Genomic DNA, 17093 nt, shown 5'->3' with positions numbered 1-17093 from the left:
AATGAATAAATAAAAAAGAAATAAATAAAATAAAATAAATACCTATTTGTTTATACTTGTCATGTTCTCAATTAAATAAATAAATCGATAATGAAAAATAAAAAATAAATGAAAATAAATAAATAAAATAAGATAGCATTAAATTAAATTAAATTAAATTAAATTCATGTTTTCCTGCCCCCGTGTTGTTGGGTAATGACAGAGTAAGACATGTAAATACGCCTTGTTTGTACATGTCATGTTCTCAATACATAAAATAAAAAATGAAATGAAATAAAATTAATTAATTGATTAATTAATTAATTCAATAAAATAAATACTTGTTTGTTTATACTTGTCATGTTCTGAATTAAATAAATAAATCAATAAATGAAAAATAAAAAATAAATTAAGTAAATTAAATAAAGTAAAGTAAATAAATAAAATAAAACTAAATAAAATAAAATTAAATAAAATTAAATTAAAGACATGTAAATACGCATTGTTTGTACGTGTCATGTTCTCAATACATACAAAATAAATAAATAAATAAATCGTGTTGATTTTCCTGCCGCCATGTTGTTGGGTGTCGTAGTTCTGCAGTGCCGTGAAACCTCGTCAGAGTGAGACCTCCTGGTCCTCTGTTCTCTGACAGAGTGAGACCTCTTGCTCCTGGTTCTCCGTTCTCTGGTTCTCTGTCAGCTGTTCTCTGAGAGGAACGGGAGACATTTTGAGGTTCTGCTTCCGGTCCTTTAACCGAGAGTCAGCCTGAGTTACCGGCATAGCTGCTGGAGAAACGAGTCTCCGAACCTGAGCCGTTAAAAGTCCGTTAAACACAGAAGAGAGACGATCTAACGGAACAGTTGTAGTTTAACCGGCAGCTAGCTGTTAGCTGTTAGCTGTTAGCTTAGCCTCCTGCAGCTAGCAGAGTGCTAGATGCTAGTGAGTTAGCCTCAGCTAGCCGGCCTCCTCTTCCTCTTCCTCCTCTTCAGCCGGTTCATCACCGCAGACACGATGGCGTTAAAACGGATCACCAAGGTAACAGCCTGCCCTTCTTTATTCACCATATTTAATAATAATACCAGAGTTTACCGGTTCTGTCTTCATGACGTGTTAGTGAGCCGTTAGCATCGTTAGCTGTTAGCTCGTCAGTTAGCATCGTTAGCCTGCCGACCAGCTGCCGTTAACTCAACACGTTGACGGTTAACTGGTCAGATCGTAGCTGCGGTTGGTTGGAGACTCTTTAACGTGTTTATCTGTGTGTTATTATTATTATTATTGTTATTAGAGGCGTGTAGTTTAATTATAAACCGTAAATGTGCGTAATAAACCAGTATAACCTGTGTGTGAGCTGTAGCTTCAGGCCTGAAGGATGACAGCTTCTGCTTCTGTGACATTAAATAACTGAACCGTCATTCAGTCATCCCACCGGCCCCCGGCCCCCCGGCCCCCGGCCCCCGGCCACCGGCCCGGTTTATACACCTTCAGCTTCAGTTTCAGCTGTTTTCACACAGTGGAGTCTGGTGGAAGAAGAACTCAGACCTTTAACTGAAGTAAAATAATTAATACTACAGTTTAGAAATACTGTTACTAGGAAAAGTGTTGCATTTAAAATTATGTTCAAATACAAGTTAAAATATATATATATATATATTAATTCAGAATAAAGTCATAATCCTATGACTAAAAGTAATTTCATTATATGAATAAACACTGTTGTTCTAACCTTTCCCCAAAATATATTGCCATACTTATATATACACACACATATATATATATATATACACAAACACTAATATATTATATATATATACACAAACACTAATATATTATTTTCCTCATAACAGTAATAATTTTAGCTATTTATTAAATAAATATTAAATTTTCCTATCTAATGTATGGCTTTAATCTCTAATATTTTTATATTATATAAAATATTAATATATTATATTAAAAAAATATTTTTTGGGTTAAAGTTAGAACTTAATAAAAAAAAATACGACTTTATATTTGTACTCTTTTGATTTTATTTTATTCCTGTACAACTTTCTTTTTTTTTTTTTTAAAGAAAAGTCATAATATTATGAGAATAAAGTTGTCATTTTTCAAGAATAAATTAATATTTTCACAATCAAAATTCCCAGGAGAAAGTTGTGATTAAAAAAAATAGTCATAATTTCACAAGAAAAAGCCACAACATGTCGAGTTCTAATATTACATGATGCTTATTTGAATAGTCCAGGGGTGGAAGAGGTACTCAGATCTTGTACTTGAGTAAAAGTAGTAGTACCACAGTGTAGAAATACTCCGTTACAAGTAAAAGTCCTGCATTCAAAAAGTAAACAATGCAATTTGCGTCCTGTTTTTGTTGTCCAGTCTGTTAAAGAGCAGTCACATGCCATTTTAGAGAATATAAACATTAGTCAGGTTTTCTAACAGACAGGTAACCCCTGGGCTAGTAGATGTTCAGTGTGAATGTACGGCCCTGGGCTCAGGTTAAACCCGGGTTAACAATGTGTCTGTGTGAAAACACAGAATATTCTTTAGCCCCGGGATAAAGACCACATCCACTGGAAGGTTTACTGTTACACCAGTCAGACACAACTAAAGTTAAATTAACCTGATTAATGTGGGAAAAATCAACAAACACAAAGACTCCCAAGATTGACTTTATTTAAATGTTTAGAGCTGCAACGATTAGTCAACTAATCGATTAACTATTAAGTAATTTTTCATGCTAAAATGTCAGAAAATGCTGTTTTCAGCCTCTTAGATATGAGATTAACTCCTTTTCTCTGTTTTATATCAGATTAAACTAAATATCTTTGTTTTTTTTTAACAAAACAAGACTTTTAAAGACATCACCTCGGACATTTTATAGACCAAATGATTATTAGATTAATCATAGAAATGTTTTCAGACAGCTGTATGACACCCAACAGGGACATATTATTAAAGTAAATACTCATCAAACAATAATGTCAATAAAATATTATAGAACATTAATTAAGCCACTAATTTCTTTTAACGCATTAAGTAAAGGATAACGTACAGCGATCCGGTCGTTGTTGTGAAAGAATCCCCGACAGGGCGTCGCTGCACCCCGACGCGACACCGCTTCACTTTATGATAATCACATGCAGTTTGGGGCAAGTCATAGTCAAGTCAGCACACTGACACACTGACAGCTGTTGTTGCCTGTTGGGCTGCAGTTTGACATGTTATGATCTGAGCATTTTGTTTTATGCTAAATGCAGTACCTGTGAGGGTTTCTGGATCAATATCTGTCATTGATTTGTGTTGATAATTGATTGATAATAATAAATATATACATACATTTACATAAAGCAGCATATTTGTCCACTCCCGTGTTGATAAGAGGATTAAATACCTGACAGATCTCCCTTTAAGGTACATTTAGAACAGATAAAAAATTTGCGATTTATTTGCGATTAAATATTAGCCCTAAAATGGACTAAATGTTGGCTTGTGAAAGCACCCTTAGTGTAGCATGATCTTAATCTGACACTGTGCAGAAATACCAGCTTTAAACACAATGAAAAGACATGAAGAAAAAACAAAACAAACTGCAGCATTTGAATGTTGATTTAGTTTTTAAACGTCAACGTTCTGAATGAAGCTTCAAACTATTGGGTTCAGACCTGCAGTAGTTGTAGCCTAGTTTCCACAAATGAAAGTGTATCTGAGGATTTTCCAGGAGACATATTTAGTCCAACATGACTTTATTTTTGTTAATTTCATTGGTATCTTTTAAAAACATGAATAATAGTGTGTGATACCGTCGGCCCTCCCGGCTGCTTCTGTCTCTGTCTGGATTCCTGACCGACTTCTCGCCTCCCAAACTCAAGTCCAGTCTGAAAGCTGATCTGAGCGTGTGTGGCGGTCCTGTATGTCACATACCAACACAGCCGGTCAGGCTTCAGGCAGACCTGCAGGCCTGTAATACAAACCCCCGGTCCTATAAGCAGCCATGTGTCCAAAAGCCCCCCCCGCCCCGCCCTGTTATATCCTGATCTGGCCTCTTCTGTCCACCACGACTCTGCTGCCGAGTAAAAATAGAGCTGCTGCTGCTGCTGCTGCTGCTGCTTACACATCAATAATGACCCGTGGGTCTGCTCTTAATGCCGCGTTCACACGATAGATAAAAGTTCAGCTTCATGTCTCCGCTGCCGGCCTCCTTTCTAAATAAACGTCTGTCTTTGATTAAAACATTTAAGCAGCCTAACGTTATTACAAACAGTCAAATATAGTGACAAATGTCCAAGATGACGTCTTCAAATGTCTCATATAATCAGTTTAATATTATAGGAGACATGGGATTGATAAGTGACATAAACGATTAGTTAATAATAAGGATAGTTATTGATTAATCTAGAGCTGAAACGGTTAGTCTGTAAACACAAAATTCATTTTGATAATCAGTTATCACTCAGTAAATATGAACAGGCTCCAACTGCTCAAAGGAGATGACGCTGAATATCTTTAGTGTTCTGGTGTGATGGTGTCTGTTGTGAAGGGTATTATTTCATATTTTACAGACCGTTGATTTAGTCCAGATTGATTGGTACTGGAAATAATTGATAGTTGCTGCCGTTAGTTAATAGAATGTGAGTTCTACATGTGTTTTATTGTTTAAGTAGTTTATTGTTAAACCTTCTGGTGGTTCAAAGTTGAAAAATAAAATAAAAATTTTTGATAAAATATTTCAAACTCGAGGCTTCACCCAGGAGGCTAAAACTCCTGGGTGAAATAAAAACAAGTGAGCCTTTAGTTTATTATATTTTAGGGCTGTTGATTAGTCTCTTTTTCTTCTGATTTATTTGTTTTTGCGAGTAATCTATTAACTAAACATCAGAAAATGGGGGAATGTTATTTTGTCCGACAACAGTCCAAATACCCAAAGAGATTTAGTTTACTGTGATATTAAACACAAAGTCTTCTGACAAACATTTGAGAGCAATCAAATGTTTTTACATTTTTGCTTGTAAAATGTCTGAATCATGAATCGATCATCAAAACAGTTGATTATTAATCGACTGGTTGTTAGCTGTAGAATATCTTATCACAGATCCGTACGTCAAGAATGAACGTCCACGCGTCAAGGTACTTTACCAAGTGGTTTCTTTAGTCATGTGAACACACGCGTGTTGTGACCTTTAGTTGGCGTGTCGGGCTGATATCTGTATTTGTGTATTTGTATGCGTACGGTTGCAGGTGAAGTCACTACTGCAGTTATTATATAAAATATATAACAGGGTAAATGTGGTGAAAGGACACGACACAATGTGAACATCCGTCTGAGCCGTGAGAGACAGAACAACCCTGAATAAATCCAATACATGACCCGTGTATACGGTACATGTCTTCAGTTAGCTCAGTCCATTAGAAACCAAACAGCTTTCTGTTCTGAATGGAGTCTCCAGGCAGCCGGTGTAAAGACGGTGACCTAATGTAAACACCACTAATACCTCAGGAGAACAAACACGAGCTGTTGTTGACTCACACAGCTTTAGTTCAATCAGCTGCAGTGCTTTAGATTCACAATAAACAATAAAACCCTTCATGAATGCTCTCTCAATGAAGTTGGAAGATTTTTCTGCAACAACATTTGAGATGTTCCGATCATTTTTTCCTTCCCAATTCCAATACCTGAACTTGAGGTATCGGCCGATACCGGGTATCGATCCGATACCATCATGATAAATATAATATCTCTGTCGCTTTTGTGCTATCTTTGTTAAATGTATCTCATCGTTGGATTGGAGTTCCCAACGTGTGCCGCTGCGGTTCTTCCTTTTTGTTTCCCCGCTTTGCCTCGGTGAAGTCGTCGTGCTCTTTCATGTGATTCGTCTTCAGATGTTTTATAAGATTGCTGGTGTTGAAACTGGCAACACCCACCAGGAGCCTTACACACTGGACATATCACCGTTTTACTTGTTGGATTTTCCACTGTGAAATGTTGCCAGATGGCTGACATGTTGCTCGCTCTGACTACCGTACCACTCTCCACCGGCAACGCACTGTTGTTGTTTACTATCGTCACGTGACAAACTACCTGCAGTCAGTTCTTCTTCGCTGCTCTAAAACAGTAGTATCCAGTGGCAGCCATGATCCCTCCAGGGCGACAGCACGGTGAAGGCTGCTGTTTTGATTCCTGGTTAAACAAGTTGATTTTGATTCTGGGTTAATAAATGATATCGGATCGGTGCATAGAAACTATGGTGGGTTCTTTCCTCGATCTCATCACATGAAGTTAGATCTTAGTTTTGTGCAACCTGCTTTGTTTTGTGCAAATATCTCATAACTCATAAATGTGTGAGATATCTGTTCTCTTAATTAAACAGCAGGATGAAGCTGGTTTATGGATTGTTGTGGTTTTGTGGTCGACATGTTTGGTCTGTTGTGAAACACTAGAGCTGATCTGTTGTTAAACACTAGAGCTGATCTGTTGTGAAACACTAGAGCTGATCTGTTGTGAAACACTAGAGCTGATCTGTTGTTAAACACTAGAGCTGATCTGTTGTTAAACACTAGAGCTGATCTGTTGTTAAACACTAGAGCTGATCTGTTGTGAAACACTAGAGCTGATCTGTTGTGAAACACTAGAGCTGATCTGTTGTTAAACACTAGAGCTGATCTGTTGTTAAACACTAGAGCTGATCTGTTGTTAAACACTAGAGCTGATCTGTTGTTAAACACTAGAGCTGATCTGTTGTTAAACACTAGAGCTGATCTGTTGTTAAACACTAGAGCTGATCTGTTGTTAAACACTAGAGCTGATCTGTTGTGAAACACTAGAGCTGATCTGTTGTGAAACACTAGAGCTGATCTGTTGTGAAACACTAGAGCTGATCTGTTGTTAAACACTAGAGCTGATCTGTTGTGAAACACTAGAGCTGATCTGTTGTGAAACACTAGAGCTGATCTGTTGAGTCTTAACAGATGTAAAATATTTGAACCTGTGAAGCCTTGGCAGTGGCTGTTGGTTCTTTAATCTCCACACAGTAACTCTCCTCCCGTCTTATCTCCTCTGAACACAACCGGCCTTTCTGGTTCTTCTTAAAGGAGTTTCTGTAGCTTCAAAAGACGCCGATCAGATCTGAGGAGGAGTAAATGTAACATGGAGACAGCCGAGGAAGACATCCGTTTAGTAAACACGACGTAAAAACATGTAAAATAAAGATGGTTTTAACAGCAGTTAGTGTTGGAGAATGAACTATTATTAGTTAATGCATTAATAAAGATTTAATGGGAATTTAATAAGTCAATGTTTTTTCCCATCGGTTTAATTTAAGGGCTTTCTAAAGGTTAAAAATAACCAACGTTTTCTAGGGATGTCCTGATCAAGTATGTTTTTGCCCCCGAGCTCCATTAGAGTTATTTAATATTGAGTATCTGTTGATACAGAGTCCCGTTTCTCTTCTTCTTTATTTTGACTCTCTCTCTCTTCTTCTTCTGTGTTTCCAGGAGCTAACCGATCTGTCCAGGGATCCTCCGGCTCAGTGCTCTGCTGGACCGGTCGGTGAAGACAGTAAGACGACTTTAACATTTACTTTCCCTCACAACGACAGACACAATCAGACTCTCATTTATTAACCCTCTTTATTTCCTTTTCTGCAGTGTTTCATTGGCAAGCTACTATTATGGGACCTGTAAGTATCAAAGTGACTTCAGTGTTTTCACAGAATAAATCTAATCAGAGGATTATTCATCATGACATGAAAAAATACAACTCAGTTACGTTTGATATATAGATCTAAATGTATAACCTGTATCTTCTCTCTCTCTCTCTGTGTGTTTTATCTGCTGCAGCCTGACAGTCCCTATCAGGGCGGAGTATTTTTCCTGACTATTCATTTCCCTACAGATTATCCCTTCAAACCACCCAAGGTCAGTAAAGCTGCTCCTCTCACTCATGTTTCTGATGACTTCACAGCATTCACACTTTATTATGTTAAAAGATATGAAAGACTTGTTTTTATTTGTTTTATTTGTTTTGTAAATGTCTGTTTTTAAAATTGAAATTTCTGGTTTGAATATTTCACAATAACATGCAGGGTGATCTGAAACATGTAGTTACCTTAAGTTTTGATGTTGAAGGTTGAGTTTCTTCCAGTCAGTGTTTCTCCTCTTCTTCCCTTCAGGTCGCCTTCACAACAAGAATTTATCACCCAAATATTAACAGTAACGGCAGCATCTGCTTGGATATATTGAGATCACAGTGGTCTCCTGCATTAACTATCTCTAAAGGTGAGTCCAGATGCAGAACAAACCAACAGGATGGATGATCAATATTCATAACCTCCAACAAAAAATCGGCCATCTTTTTTCACCAGATGTTGATGTTTTAAACTCGTGTTTTTCTCTCTGCAGTCCTTTTGTCCATTTGTTCTCTGTTATGTGACCCGAACCCCGACGACCCGCTAGTGCCAGAGATCGCCCGCATCTACAAAACAGACCCCGTTAAGTGAGTTAATATCTGTTTAATAAGAACTAACACACGCTGAGTTAACATCTACAAAACAGACCTGTTAAGTGAGTTAATATCTGTTAAATTTATAAATAAAATCAACAGATAAAAATCCAGGATTTGGTCCGTAAAAAAAGGTTGACAGTTTTTTTTTTTTTTTTTTTTTTTTTTACATCTTTCAAATTATTTGAACGTTATTATTTAATATATAATGTTTATTTATATATATATATATATATATATATATATATATACACACACACACACACACACACACACACACAGTATATAAATGGCAACACCCAAAATATGAGTCAATAAATAAAACAGAGATTGAGAATAGTTTGAAGAACAAGATTAGAACAGGAAAGGTATTTTTCCCCCCAAACATCATTTGCCGTTTGCCTCCTGAACAGAAAGGATAATAAATATAATATATATGTATAAAATGTGAAATTACAAACAAGAGCTTTGTAGATACAGTTTGGGTCAAAGATACAATCTTGTATCTAATGTTTTTATATTGTTTCTCTGGAGGCTCTAGTAGAAAATGTGAAAATATCCAAAAATAATTCTAATTAAAATATGTAAAAAAAGAATGAAGAATATTCAAATAAAGTTGTGAAAAATGTTTGAAAATTATTAGTAAAATATGTGAAAAATGTCAATTATTACAATTATTAAAATGAAAAGCAACAAACCTTCATATTTTAGAAGCTGGAACCATGAAATGTTTTTACATGAAGATGGACTCATGGTTTCAGCTGTACTTATATAAACTGCTTTTACTAAACATATCTTATTATAAACTCTTCATATGTTTTGAATGTAAAAATCTGAATCTGCAAAGTCAGTAAAGCTGTCAGGTTAACGTGGTGGAGGAGAGTAGAGGAGAAGAGAGGAGAAGAGAGGAGAGTAGAGGAGAGTAGAGGAGAGTAGAGGAGAGGAGAGTGTGTGCAGGTGTTTAACCGTGCAGGTATCTGTCTCAGGTATAGCAGACTAGCCAGGGAGTGGACAGAGAAGTATGCCATGCTGTGAGAGGGTAAGACCTGAGCTCAGGTACTCACCTGGTATTACCTGGTACTCACCAGTGACTCACCTGAGCTGCCTGCTGAGTCTGAGACATGTTTCTGAACTGGACAGGCTGATCTGGACTTAAAGCACGTTGATGCAGCGCATGGCTCCAGAGATAAAGACCCAGTCTGAACTGCTCGTTTTTCATGTTTTAGACATTTTAATTAACATTATTTACATTCCTGCGTCTCACCAAAACATGTTAAAATACAGAGACGATGTTAAAGGGATCGTTTTAAAGTAGGGTTGTATGATCAGACAGCCAATTCTGACGGGAAACTAGAACGGCTTGTTCTATCGCTCTCTTCAAAGCCACCAGACTCCATTCACAACAACAGTGATTTTACCTCACAGAACACCGGAGTAGCTGGTCTACCGCTGCATCCATCGGTTAGTGTATTTATGTTATTGTGTTATTTTGGTGATTTAAAGGGTTAATTTGGATTCACCAAAGTCACACAATAACACAAATAAACTAACCGATGGATGCAGCGGTAGACCAGCTACTCCTCTGTTCTGAGAGGTAAAATGACTGTTTTTGTGAATGGAGTCTGGTGGCTTTGAAGAGAGCATCCCCGTCTGATAAGTACCTCATACAACCCCGATTCAAAACATCAGGACTATGCATTTAATTTGACACTTAAAACACTCTGACTTTTAGTTTGAAAAAAGGTCTGATATTGTGTTTGGTTCTTTATGGTGATTTTCATAGGAACTAACTGAACACAGTGGTGTTGTGGAGGGATGGAGATGATTATACAAAGTGATGATTAGTTAAAAATGACTAAAACATGAAAAAAACAGTCACATTGAGAATTTCTGCCTCATTTGAATTAATTGCTGTTTTTGACCTGCATGTAAAATCTAAAGATACTTCAGTGAGTTCAGTTTAAATCTCTGGTTCAGTCATTGAAAGGGAAACAAAACTGATAACAAGATATCAGGATTTATTTTTAAAATTCAAACAGCACGTGTTTCACTTCCTGTCTGGAGTTTTGGCTCCAAAATAAAATGTTTTTACTCTTTTTATCTCTGTGTTCACTTTGAACTTCAGTCAGGCTGAAAGTTGTGGAAGTGGATTAGAAAAATATCCCCAAATTTGGAAAATATGTTAAAATATGAATAAAATATTAGTGATATACCCGAAAAATATATAAAAAATATCATAAATATATAAGTAAGATATCCGAAAAAATTGAAAATATTTGAAAAACAAGAGTAAAGTATCCGAAAAATAGTAGTAAAGTATCCGTAAAATATGTGAAAAATATGAGTAATATAGTAGTGAAATATCCCCCAAAAAGGAGAAAAATATTAGAAAATTTGAAAAATAAAAAAAAACATGAGTAAAGTATCATAAATATATTAAGATATACGAAAAAAATCTAAGAAATATCCAAGAAATATGAGTATAATATATAAATTATTTGTGAAAAATTAGTAAAATATATAAAAAATGGGTATAATATGTGAAACATAAGAGTAAAATATGAGTGAAATATCATAAATATATTAGTAACATTTAAAAATCTTGGAAGTATAAAAAAGATCTGAGATATTAATTAAATATTCGAAAAAAGTCTATAAAATATTAGTGAAATATATATATATATAAAAAGAAATGAGTAAGATATTTGAAAAATATGGTGAAAATTGAGTAGAATATTTGTAAAATATTTAAAAAATGTGAAAAAATATCATAAATGTAGTAGTAAGATATCCGGAAAAAAAATCTGGAAAATATCCGAAAAGTATTAGTAAAATATGTGAGAAATATTTGTGAAAAATATCTGAAAGATATAAGTGAAAAATATCTGTAAACTAGATACATGTTTATTTTTTAATTTGTTGAACCTTTATGCATACAGGGTGCGTTGGCTGAACGTAGCTGCTGTTTTTGAACAGTTTAGTGGTAAATCAGAGACAGAATAAAGGGCAGAAACGTGCAGCAGGTTGTTTTTGCAGCACTGAGTGTGTGGTGTTTGCAGGCATGGCATCGTCCCTGCTCTACAGGTGTTAACAGCTGATAGACGTTGACTCACCTGTATGTTTCTCTACCTGCAGGTACAACAAGACGGCTCAGGACTGGACTCAGAAATACGCCATGTGACCCCTCTTCTTCCTCCTCTTCCTCCTCTTCTTCTTCTCACTGCTGGAATAAACTGTTTGATTTTCTCATGTGGCCACGCCCCTCCCTCTCATCAGCCAATAGCAGCAATTTGTTCATTATTTCCTTTTTGTCCTCAACGCTTTTAAATTCTGGATTTATTTCTCTGCTTTTCAAAATAAGATGAAAGAATGAAGCAGGTGAAGGGCTGAGGGCTCTGAGCTGTGAATGTGCCAACTGCAAAACAAAAAACCCCACAGAGCAGAGTGGACTGAAGAGAGCACTGTTACAGTAAATAAGATAATAATAATAATAATAATAATAATAATAATTTAATGCATGTCAGTGATTGGTTCATGTGCTGCTGAGATATTAAAAGATAAAAGTTTTGGTTTTATTATGTTTTTGTTTAGTTGTTTTTAGACGAGAGAGCCGTTAGTTCATCCATCATCCGACACTGTTCTCCTCTTTTTGCACTGAAGATGAAACTCAAAGCTCTCAACGGCTGATTGATCAACTAATAGCTCTGTGATGGGTTCTTTTTCTCAATAAAGTTGAACAAATTGCACTTTTTCTGTTGTACTCTTTTTATTTTTCTTCTCTAATATTTGTATTCAAGGATGCAACTAAAGATTAATTCTTTTAATCTGCAAATCTTTGTCTTCTATGAGAGTAAACTGAATCTTTCAGACTAAACGATTAATGAATTAAAGAAACAAAGCTACGACTTAAACAATTAATCAGTTCTCAAGATTATTAACTAATCGTTAATCACTTCAGTTCTTATTTATGATTGGTGATTATTGACGGTAATTTTTTTCAAATGTTTGATTTGATGGATTTTTTACTTTAGTTTTACCATTTCAGATTAGCTGCTTTTCCTTTCTATAATTTTTCACATATTTTACTAATAATCTTCGGATTTTTTTGTAATCATTTTTAAAAATAAATTTCACTTATTGTACAAATTTTCAGACGTTTTTCAGATATGTTCCACTCCTTTTTGCACATTTTATTAATTTTCAAACATTTCTCGGATATTTTTCATAAACATTTTTTAGATTTTTTGGGATATTTTTCATTTAATTTTTCACACATTTGTACTAATAATTTTCCGGATACTTTTCATATGTTTTCCGGACATTTTTTATGAACTTTTTATCATCTTACTAATATCTTTTGGACATTTTTCACATATTTTTTGGATAATTTTCACAATTTTTTCACATATTGTAATAATTTTAAGACGTTTTTCAGATATTTTTTTACATTTTTTTGCACATATTTTACTAATAGTTTTCGGACATTTTTCGGATATTTTTCATTGATTCTTTACGCATATTTTACTGACAATTTTCGGATATTTTCCAGAATTCTTTTCCAATATTTTACTAATAATTTTCCGGATATTTTTCATATTATTTCCGGTCATTTTAAGGAACTTTTTATTATCTTACTAATATTTTTTGACATTTTTCACATAGTTTTTGGATAATTTTCACAATGTTTTTCACATATTACAGTAATAATTTGAAGAGTTTTTTCAGATATTTGTTTTACAATTTTTTGCACATAATTTGCTTAGAATTTTCGGGACATATTTCGGATATTTTTCAGATGTTTTGGGGTATTTATTCCACATATTTTACTAATAATTTTCAGTTATTTTTCAGATTTATACTCGATATTTTTATTTAAATCTTTCACATATTTTACTAATAGTTTTCGGATATTTTCCAGAATTCTTTTTCCATATTTTACTAATAATCTTTTCGGATATTATTGTAAATGTATGTGTTTATGTAAAATCTAAATCTGCAAAGTAACTTAAGCTTTAAATTAAATATAGTGCAGTAAAAAGTACAGTATTTCCCTCTGAGATGTAATGAAGTATAAGTATAAAGTAGCAGGAAACAGAAATACTCAAGTAAAGTATAAATACTTTAAAATTGTACTTACAGTACTCGAGTAAATTACTTTATCAATGTATCAATGTAGTAAACAGGCTGGAATAAAAACTGTTTATCAAAGGTAAAAACACAGAAGAAGAAGAGGGCGCTCCTGATTGGTCAGTCACTAGCCAATGAGATGAGAGTACAAAGTTTCTTCAGTTAACCAATTAGTTCAAACCGTCTCCATGGCAACAACCTGGATCATCAGAGCGCTAATGTCTGCAACCATAAACACGGTAAGGAATGTGTAATTTACAACAGTTAATATCAGATAAACGGTTTATTTATCTGTTGGTAAAGGTTATAAACATTACATTAGATACTACAGTGCAGTGGGAACTCTGTAAACACACTGAGGGACTAGCTCACTATGCTAACCGTTAGCATAGCGTTAGCCACCTGCTAACCAGCTAACATTGACCAGGTGTGTGTGTATCTGGTGTCGGTGGTTGAAAGTACATAATAGTACTGTTAAGCTACTTCAGTACAGTTTAGAGGCTTACAGTTGTACTTTACTTAAGTAAAGTATTTCCATGAACTACCTGCTACTTTATACTAGCTACCTATCAGAGGGTACTAATGTAGGTTTACCTTTTACTGCTCTAATGTTACATTCATTTATTAAGTTTAGGTTCTTTGTTCAGATTATTAATACAAAATATAATCAACTATTACATTATGACATATAATAGATTAAGACAAAACTGTATTGATCAGATTTCCTCAGCAGAACATCATCCACCTATAGATGTTTGATCAGTCACCAAACAAACTCTGCAGTTTTCAGAGTATTTAAGAAACTCACCAAAATGTTTTATTTATTCATTGAACAGTTCAGTTATGTTTTCTGTTAATTTGGTCCATTAGGGTTTAAATGTTGTTTCCCTAAATTGTCAGGTATGTAACTCTGATTTCAGTCATAGAGGTTTTGTTTCTAAACATACTTTTACTGCACTGCAACAACATATTAAATACATAATGTAGTTGTTAATTACAGCTCAAATATAGACGCTGATTGTTTTTAATTACCTACAGAAGTAATAGAGATGATATTGTGGATGAAGTCAGTATGACAGCAGGAGTGTAATGATCCGTTTCCTCCACTAGATGGCGCTCTTTACCTTCTTTAAATCACTTGATATCCAGTGAACTCAATTTCCTTCTTTCGTCTAAATTCAACAGATTCAGTTAGAAATGTCAAACCTCTCCGTCTGTCTGAGCGTAATGTGATATCTTAAAGGAGATTCTGTATATATTTTAAATATCTATCATGACATATTGATATTGGAAAACATCAATGGAAATAAGATCTATTGCATTATATTCGCCAGAAGTATAAAACATTACATGTCCCTTATAAATTAAATAGAAAATCCCACTAATCTTTCAGGGAAATGTCTTTATTCTTTGATTTATGGGAAAAAAATGTAATAAATAATTCCTGACAATGACTGATATATTTGACTTCAGGACGTCTCTGACTACATACAGGCTGAAAATCAAACATTTTACTGGATTCATTTAGAGATTTTACAAAATAAAAGTCCCTAAAAGTGTCTGATTCATCTTGTTCCCTTCATGGTCTAGTGTTAATAAAGTTAACAACAATCACAATAAATCAGAATATCGAATCGCAATACTTACAAATCACAATACATATTGAATATGGTGATAGTATGGAATCAGGAGATAGGTGGATCGTCCCAGCTCTAGTAATTATCCACAGCCTAATAGTGACTACTTTCAATTATAAAGCCGCTCCGAGGCTAAAGCAGCTCTTTACTGTGTGACGTGTAAAATAAATCCATACTTAGTCCAGATGTGTGTTATGATGTCTATTACAGGAGAAGAATCACAAACAATAACTGTACTGGAATAATTCAACAGAAAATGTCAGAGTACACAATGTTGGAAAAAACTGACATTGTAATACGACAAAATACAGGAATATTCACCCTACCCCCCTTTTGTTAGCTACATTTTAAAGTTAAACGCATCAATCTGGTGCACTTTGAGAGCAACATTTAGCAACATTAAAAGGCTAGATAAATGATTTTATGCTCTCAATTTAATCATAAACACATTGCAGAGTTTTCTACGAGCAGAACGAGCATTTTAAACGTCAAATATCGCAGGTGATCATGTTCATTTAATTATGGGAAGCCAAAATTGTGATTGCGATTAATATTGGATTCATTGTGCAGCCGTATGTCGGAGACTAACTCGCTCTTTTTGTCTATAATCCTGCCGTCCAGGTGCACAGGTAAATAAAGTGAAACCACTCCTCTGTGCTAATACTGGAAATGATATTAACCAAAAGAACGTGTGCAGCCTAAACTATAAAGTTCTGTTAATGGAAATAATCAGCTGCAGTAGTAAGATAAGATAAGATAAGATAAGATAAGATATTCCTTTATTAATCCCACAGTAGGGACATTTGCAGTGTACAGCAGCAAAGGGGAGAGTGCAGAAACAAGAAGCATCAAACAGAAAGCAAGATACAACACGGTGCAAAAAAGCAAAACAAAAGTAGACAGACATATAAAATAGGAACAATTTAAATAGAAGGAATATAAAAATAGGAACAATATATACAGTATTGACAATAAACAGACTATTAACACAATGGCACAGGTGGAATCTGATATAGCACAGTGACTATATAATAGTAGTAGTAGTAGTACTCTGTACTCTGTGTGTGTGTGACTGATGTGTTTGGACAGACGGACTCCGGCGGCTGCTTAGTGTTGAGTGTCTGGAGGCTGTTAACGGTGTTGGAGGACGTGTAGGAGTGTCGGGGGTTAAATGCCCCCTCAGATGGTTAAAGTGGGGTCGTGACCCCCCCAGCAGGAGGTCTGCAGGCTCCAGGATCCTCTGATCCACTGAGCCTCCGTTCCTCTTCTCACTTCCTCCTTTAAACACTCAGTTTTCTGTCTTCTCTGCGTCTCGGTCGAAGGATTCGTCTCCTGATGGATCTTCAGATTTGATGGTTTTGAGAAGCTGAATTTTACAAATTTAGCATCCGTTTGATTTAAATGGAGTTTCAGATATTTATATTTAACCCTCTGAACCCCGAGCAGGTTCACATTTTACTCACTGTGGCCTCGTGTTTTACTGTATATTAATATAATAACACGTCCTGCACCTCTATGCAAACAGCACAGTCATGGTTCATGATAACAGGTGTTTGAAGAGTATAAATGTCTCTGCTTCAACCAGCTCCATTGGCTGATGAAGACCATGAGATGTGGCTGAAAGCTCAGGAGAAAAAGTATGAAGTTGACATAATTATTTTTGGTTGATAGAGCTCATCTCATCGGTTCATTTTCTCACTTAATTTATGATTTTTTATGACTACATTTAATAATGTTGTATCTGATGTGTAGTACCTGGTTGTTGTATTTGATGTGTGTAGTACCTGGTTGATGTATTTGATGTGTGTAGTACCTGGTTGTTGTATTTGATGTGTGTAGTACCTGGCTGTTGTATT

The 17093-nt window shown here is 34.9% G+C and overlaps 1 protein-coding gene across 2 annotated transcripts; it reads left to right on the top strand.

Moving 5' to 3' along the window:
* Positions 1–602: 602 nt before the first annotated feature.
* On the top strand, positions 603–12219 carry LOC141775827 (ubiquitin-conjugating enzyme E2-17 kDa-like). Of its 2 annotated transcripts, XM_074649551.1 has the most exons (8): positions 613–1017; positions 7468–7531; positions 7621–7652; positions 7813–7890; positions 8145–8250; positions 8374–8467; positions 9460–9512; positions 11609–12219. In XM_074649551.1, exons 1-7 carry the CDS (start codon positions 994–996, stop codon positions 9506–9508), a joined length of 447 nt encoding a protein of 148 aa, XP_074505652.1. In that variant the 5' UTR covers positions 613–993; the 3' UTR covers positions 9509–9512; positions 11609–12219. The 2 variants fall into 2 exon arrangements, with proteins under 2 accessions (XP_074505653.1, XP_074505652.1); XM_074649552.1 differs by lacking the exon at positions 9460–9512 and having other exon boundaries at positions 603–1017.
* Positions 12220–17093: the final 4874 nt, after the last annotated feature.

Source organism: Sebastes fasciatus, chromosome 10 (genome assembly GCF_043250625.1).
Source record: "Sebastes fasciatus isolate fSebFas1 chromosome 10, fSebFas1.pri, whole genome shotgun sequence".
In the NCBI taxonomy this organism is placed as follows: Eukaryota; Metazoa; Chordata; class Actinopteri; order Perciformes; family Sebastidae; genus Sebastes; species Sebastes fasciatus.
This window is presented reverse-complemented; position numbering and strand designations above follow the sequence as displayed.

Coding starts and splice junctions, on each gene's coding strand:
- LOC141775827 (XM_074649551.1), top strand. CDS start 994: ATGGCGTTAAAACGGATCACCAAG. Junction 7,653..7,812: donor AAGCTACTATTATGGGACCT/GTAAGTATCAAA, acceptor TATCTGCTGCAG/CCTGACAGTCCCTATCAGGG. Junction 8,468..9,459: donor TACAAAACAGACCCCGTTAA/GTGAGTTAATAT, acceptor TATCTGTCTCAG/GTATAGCAGACTAGCCAGGG.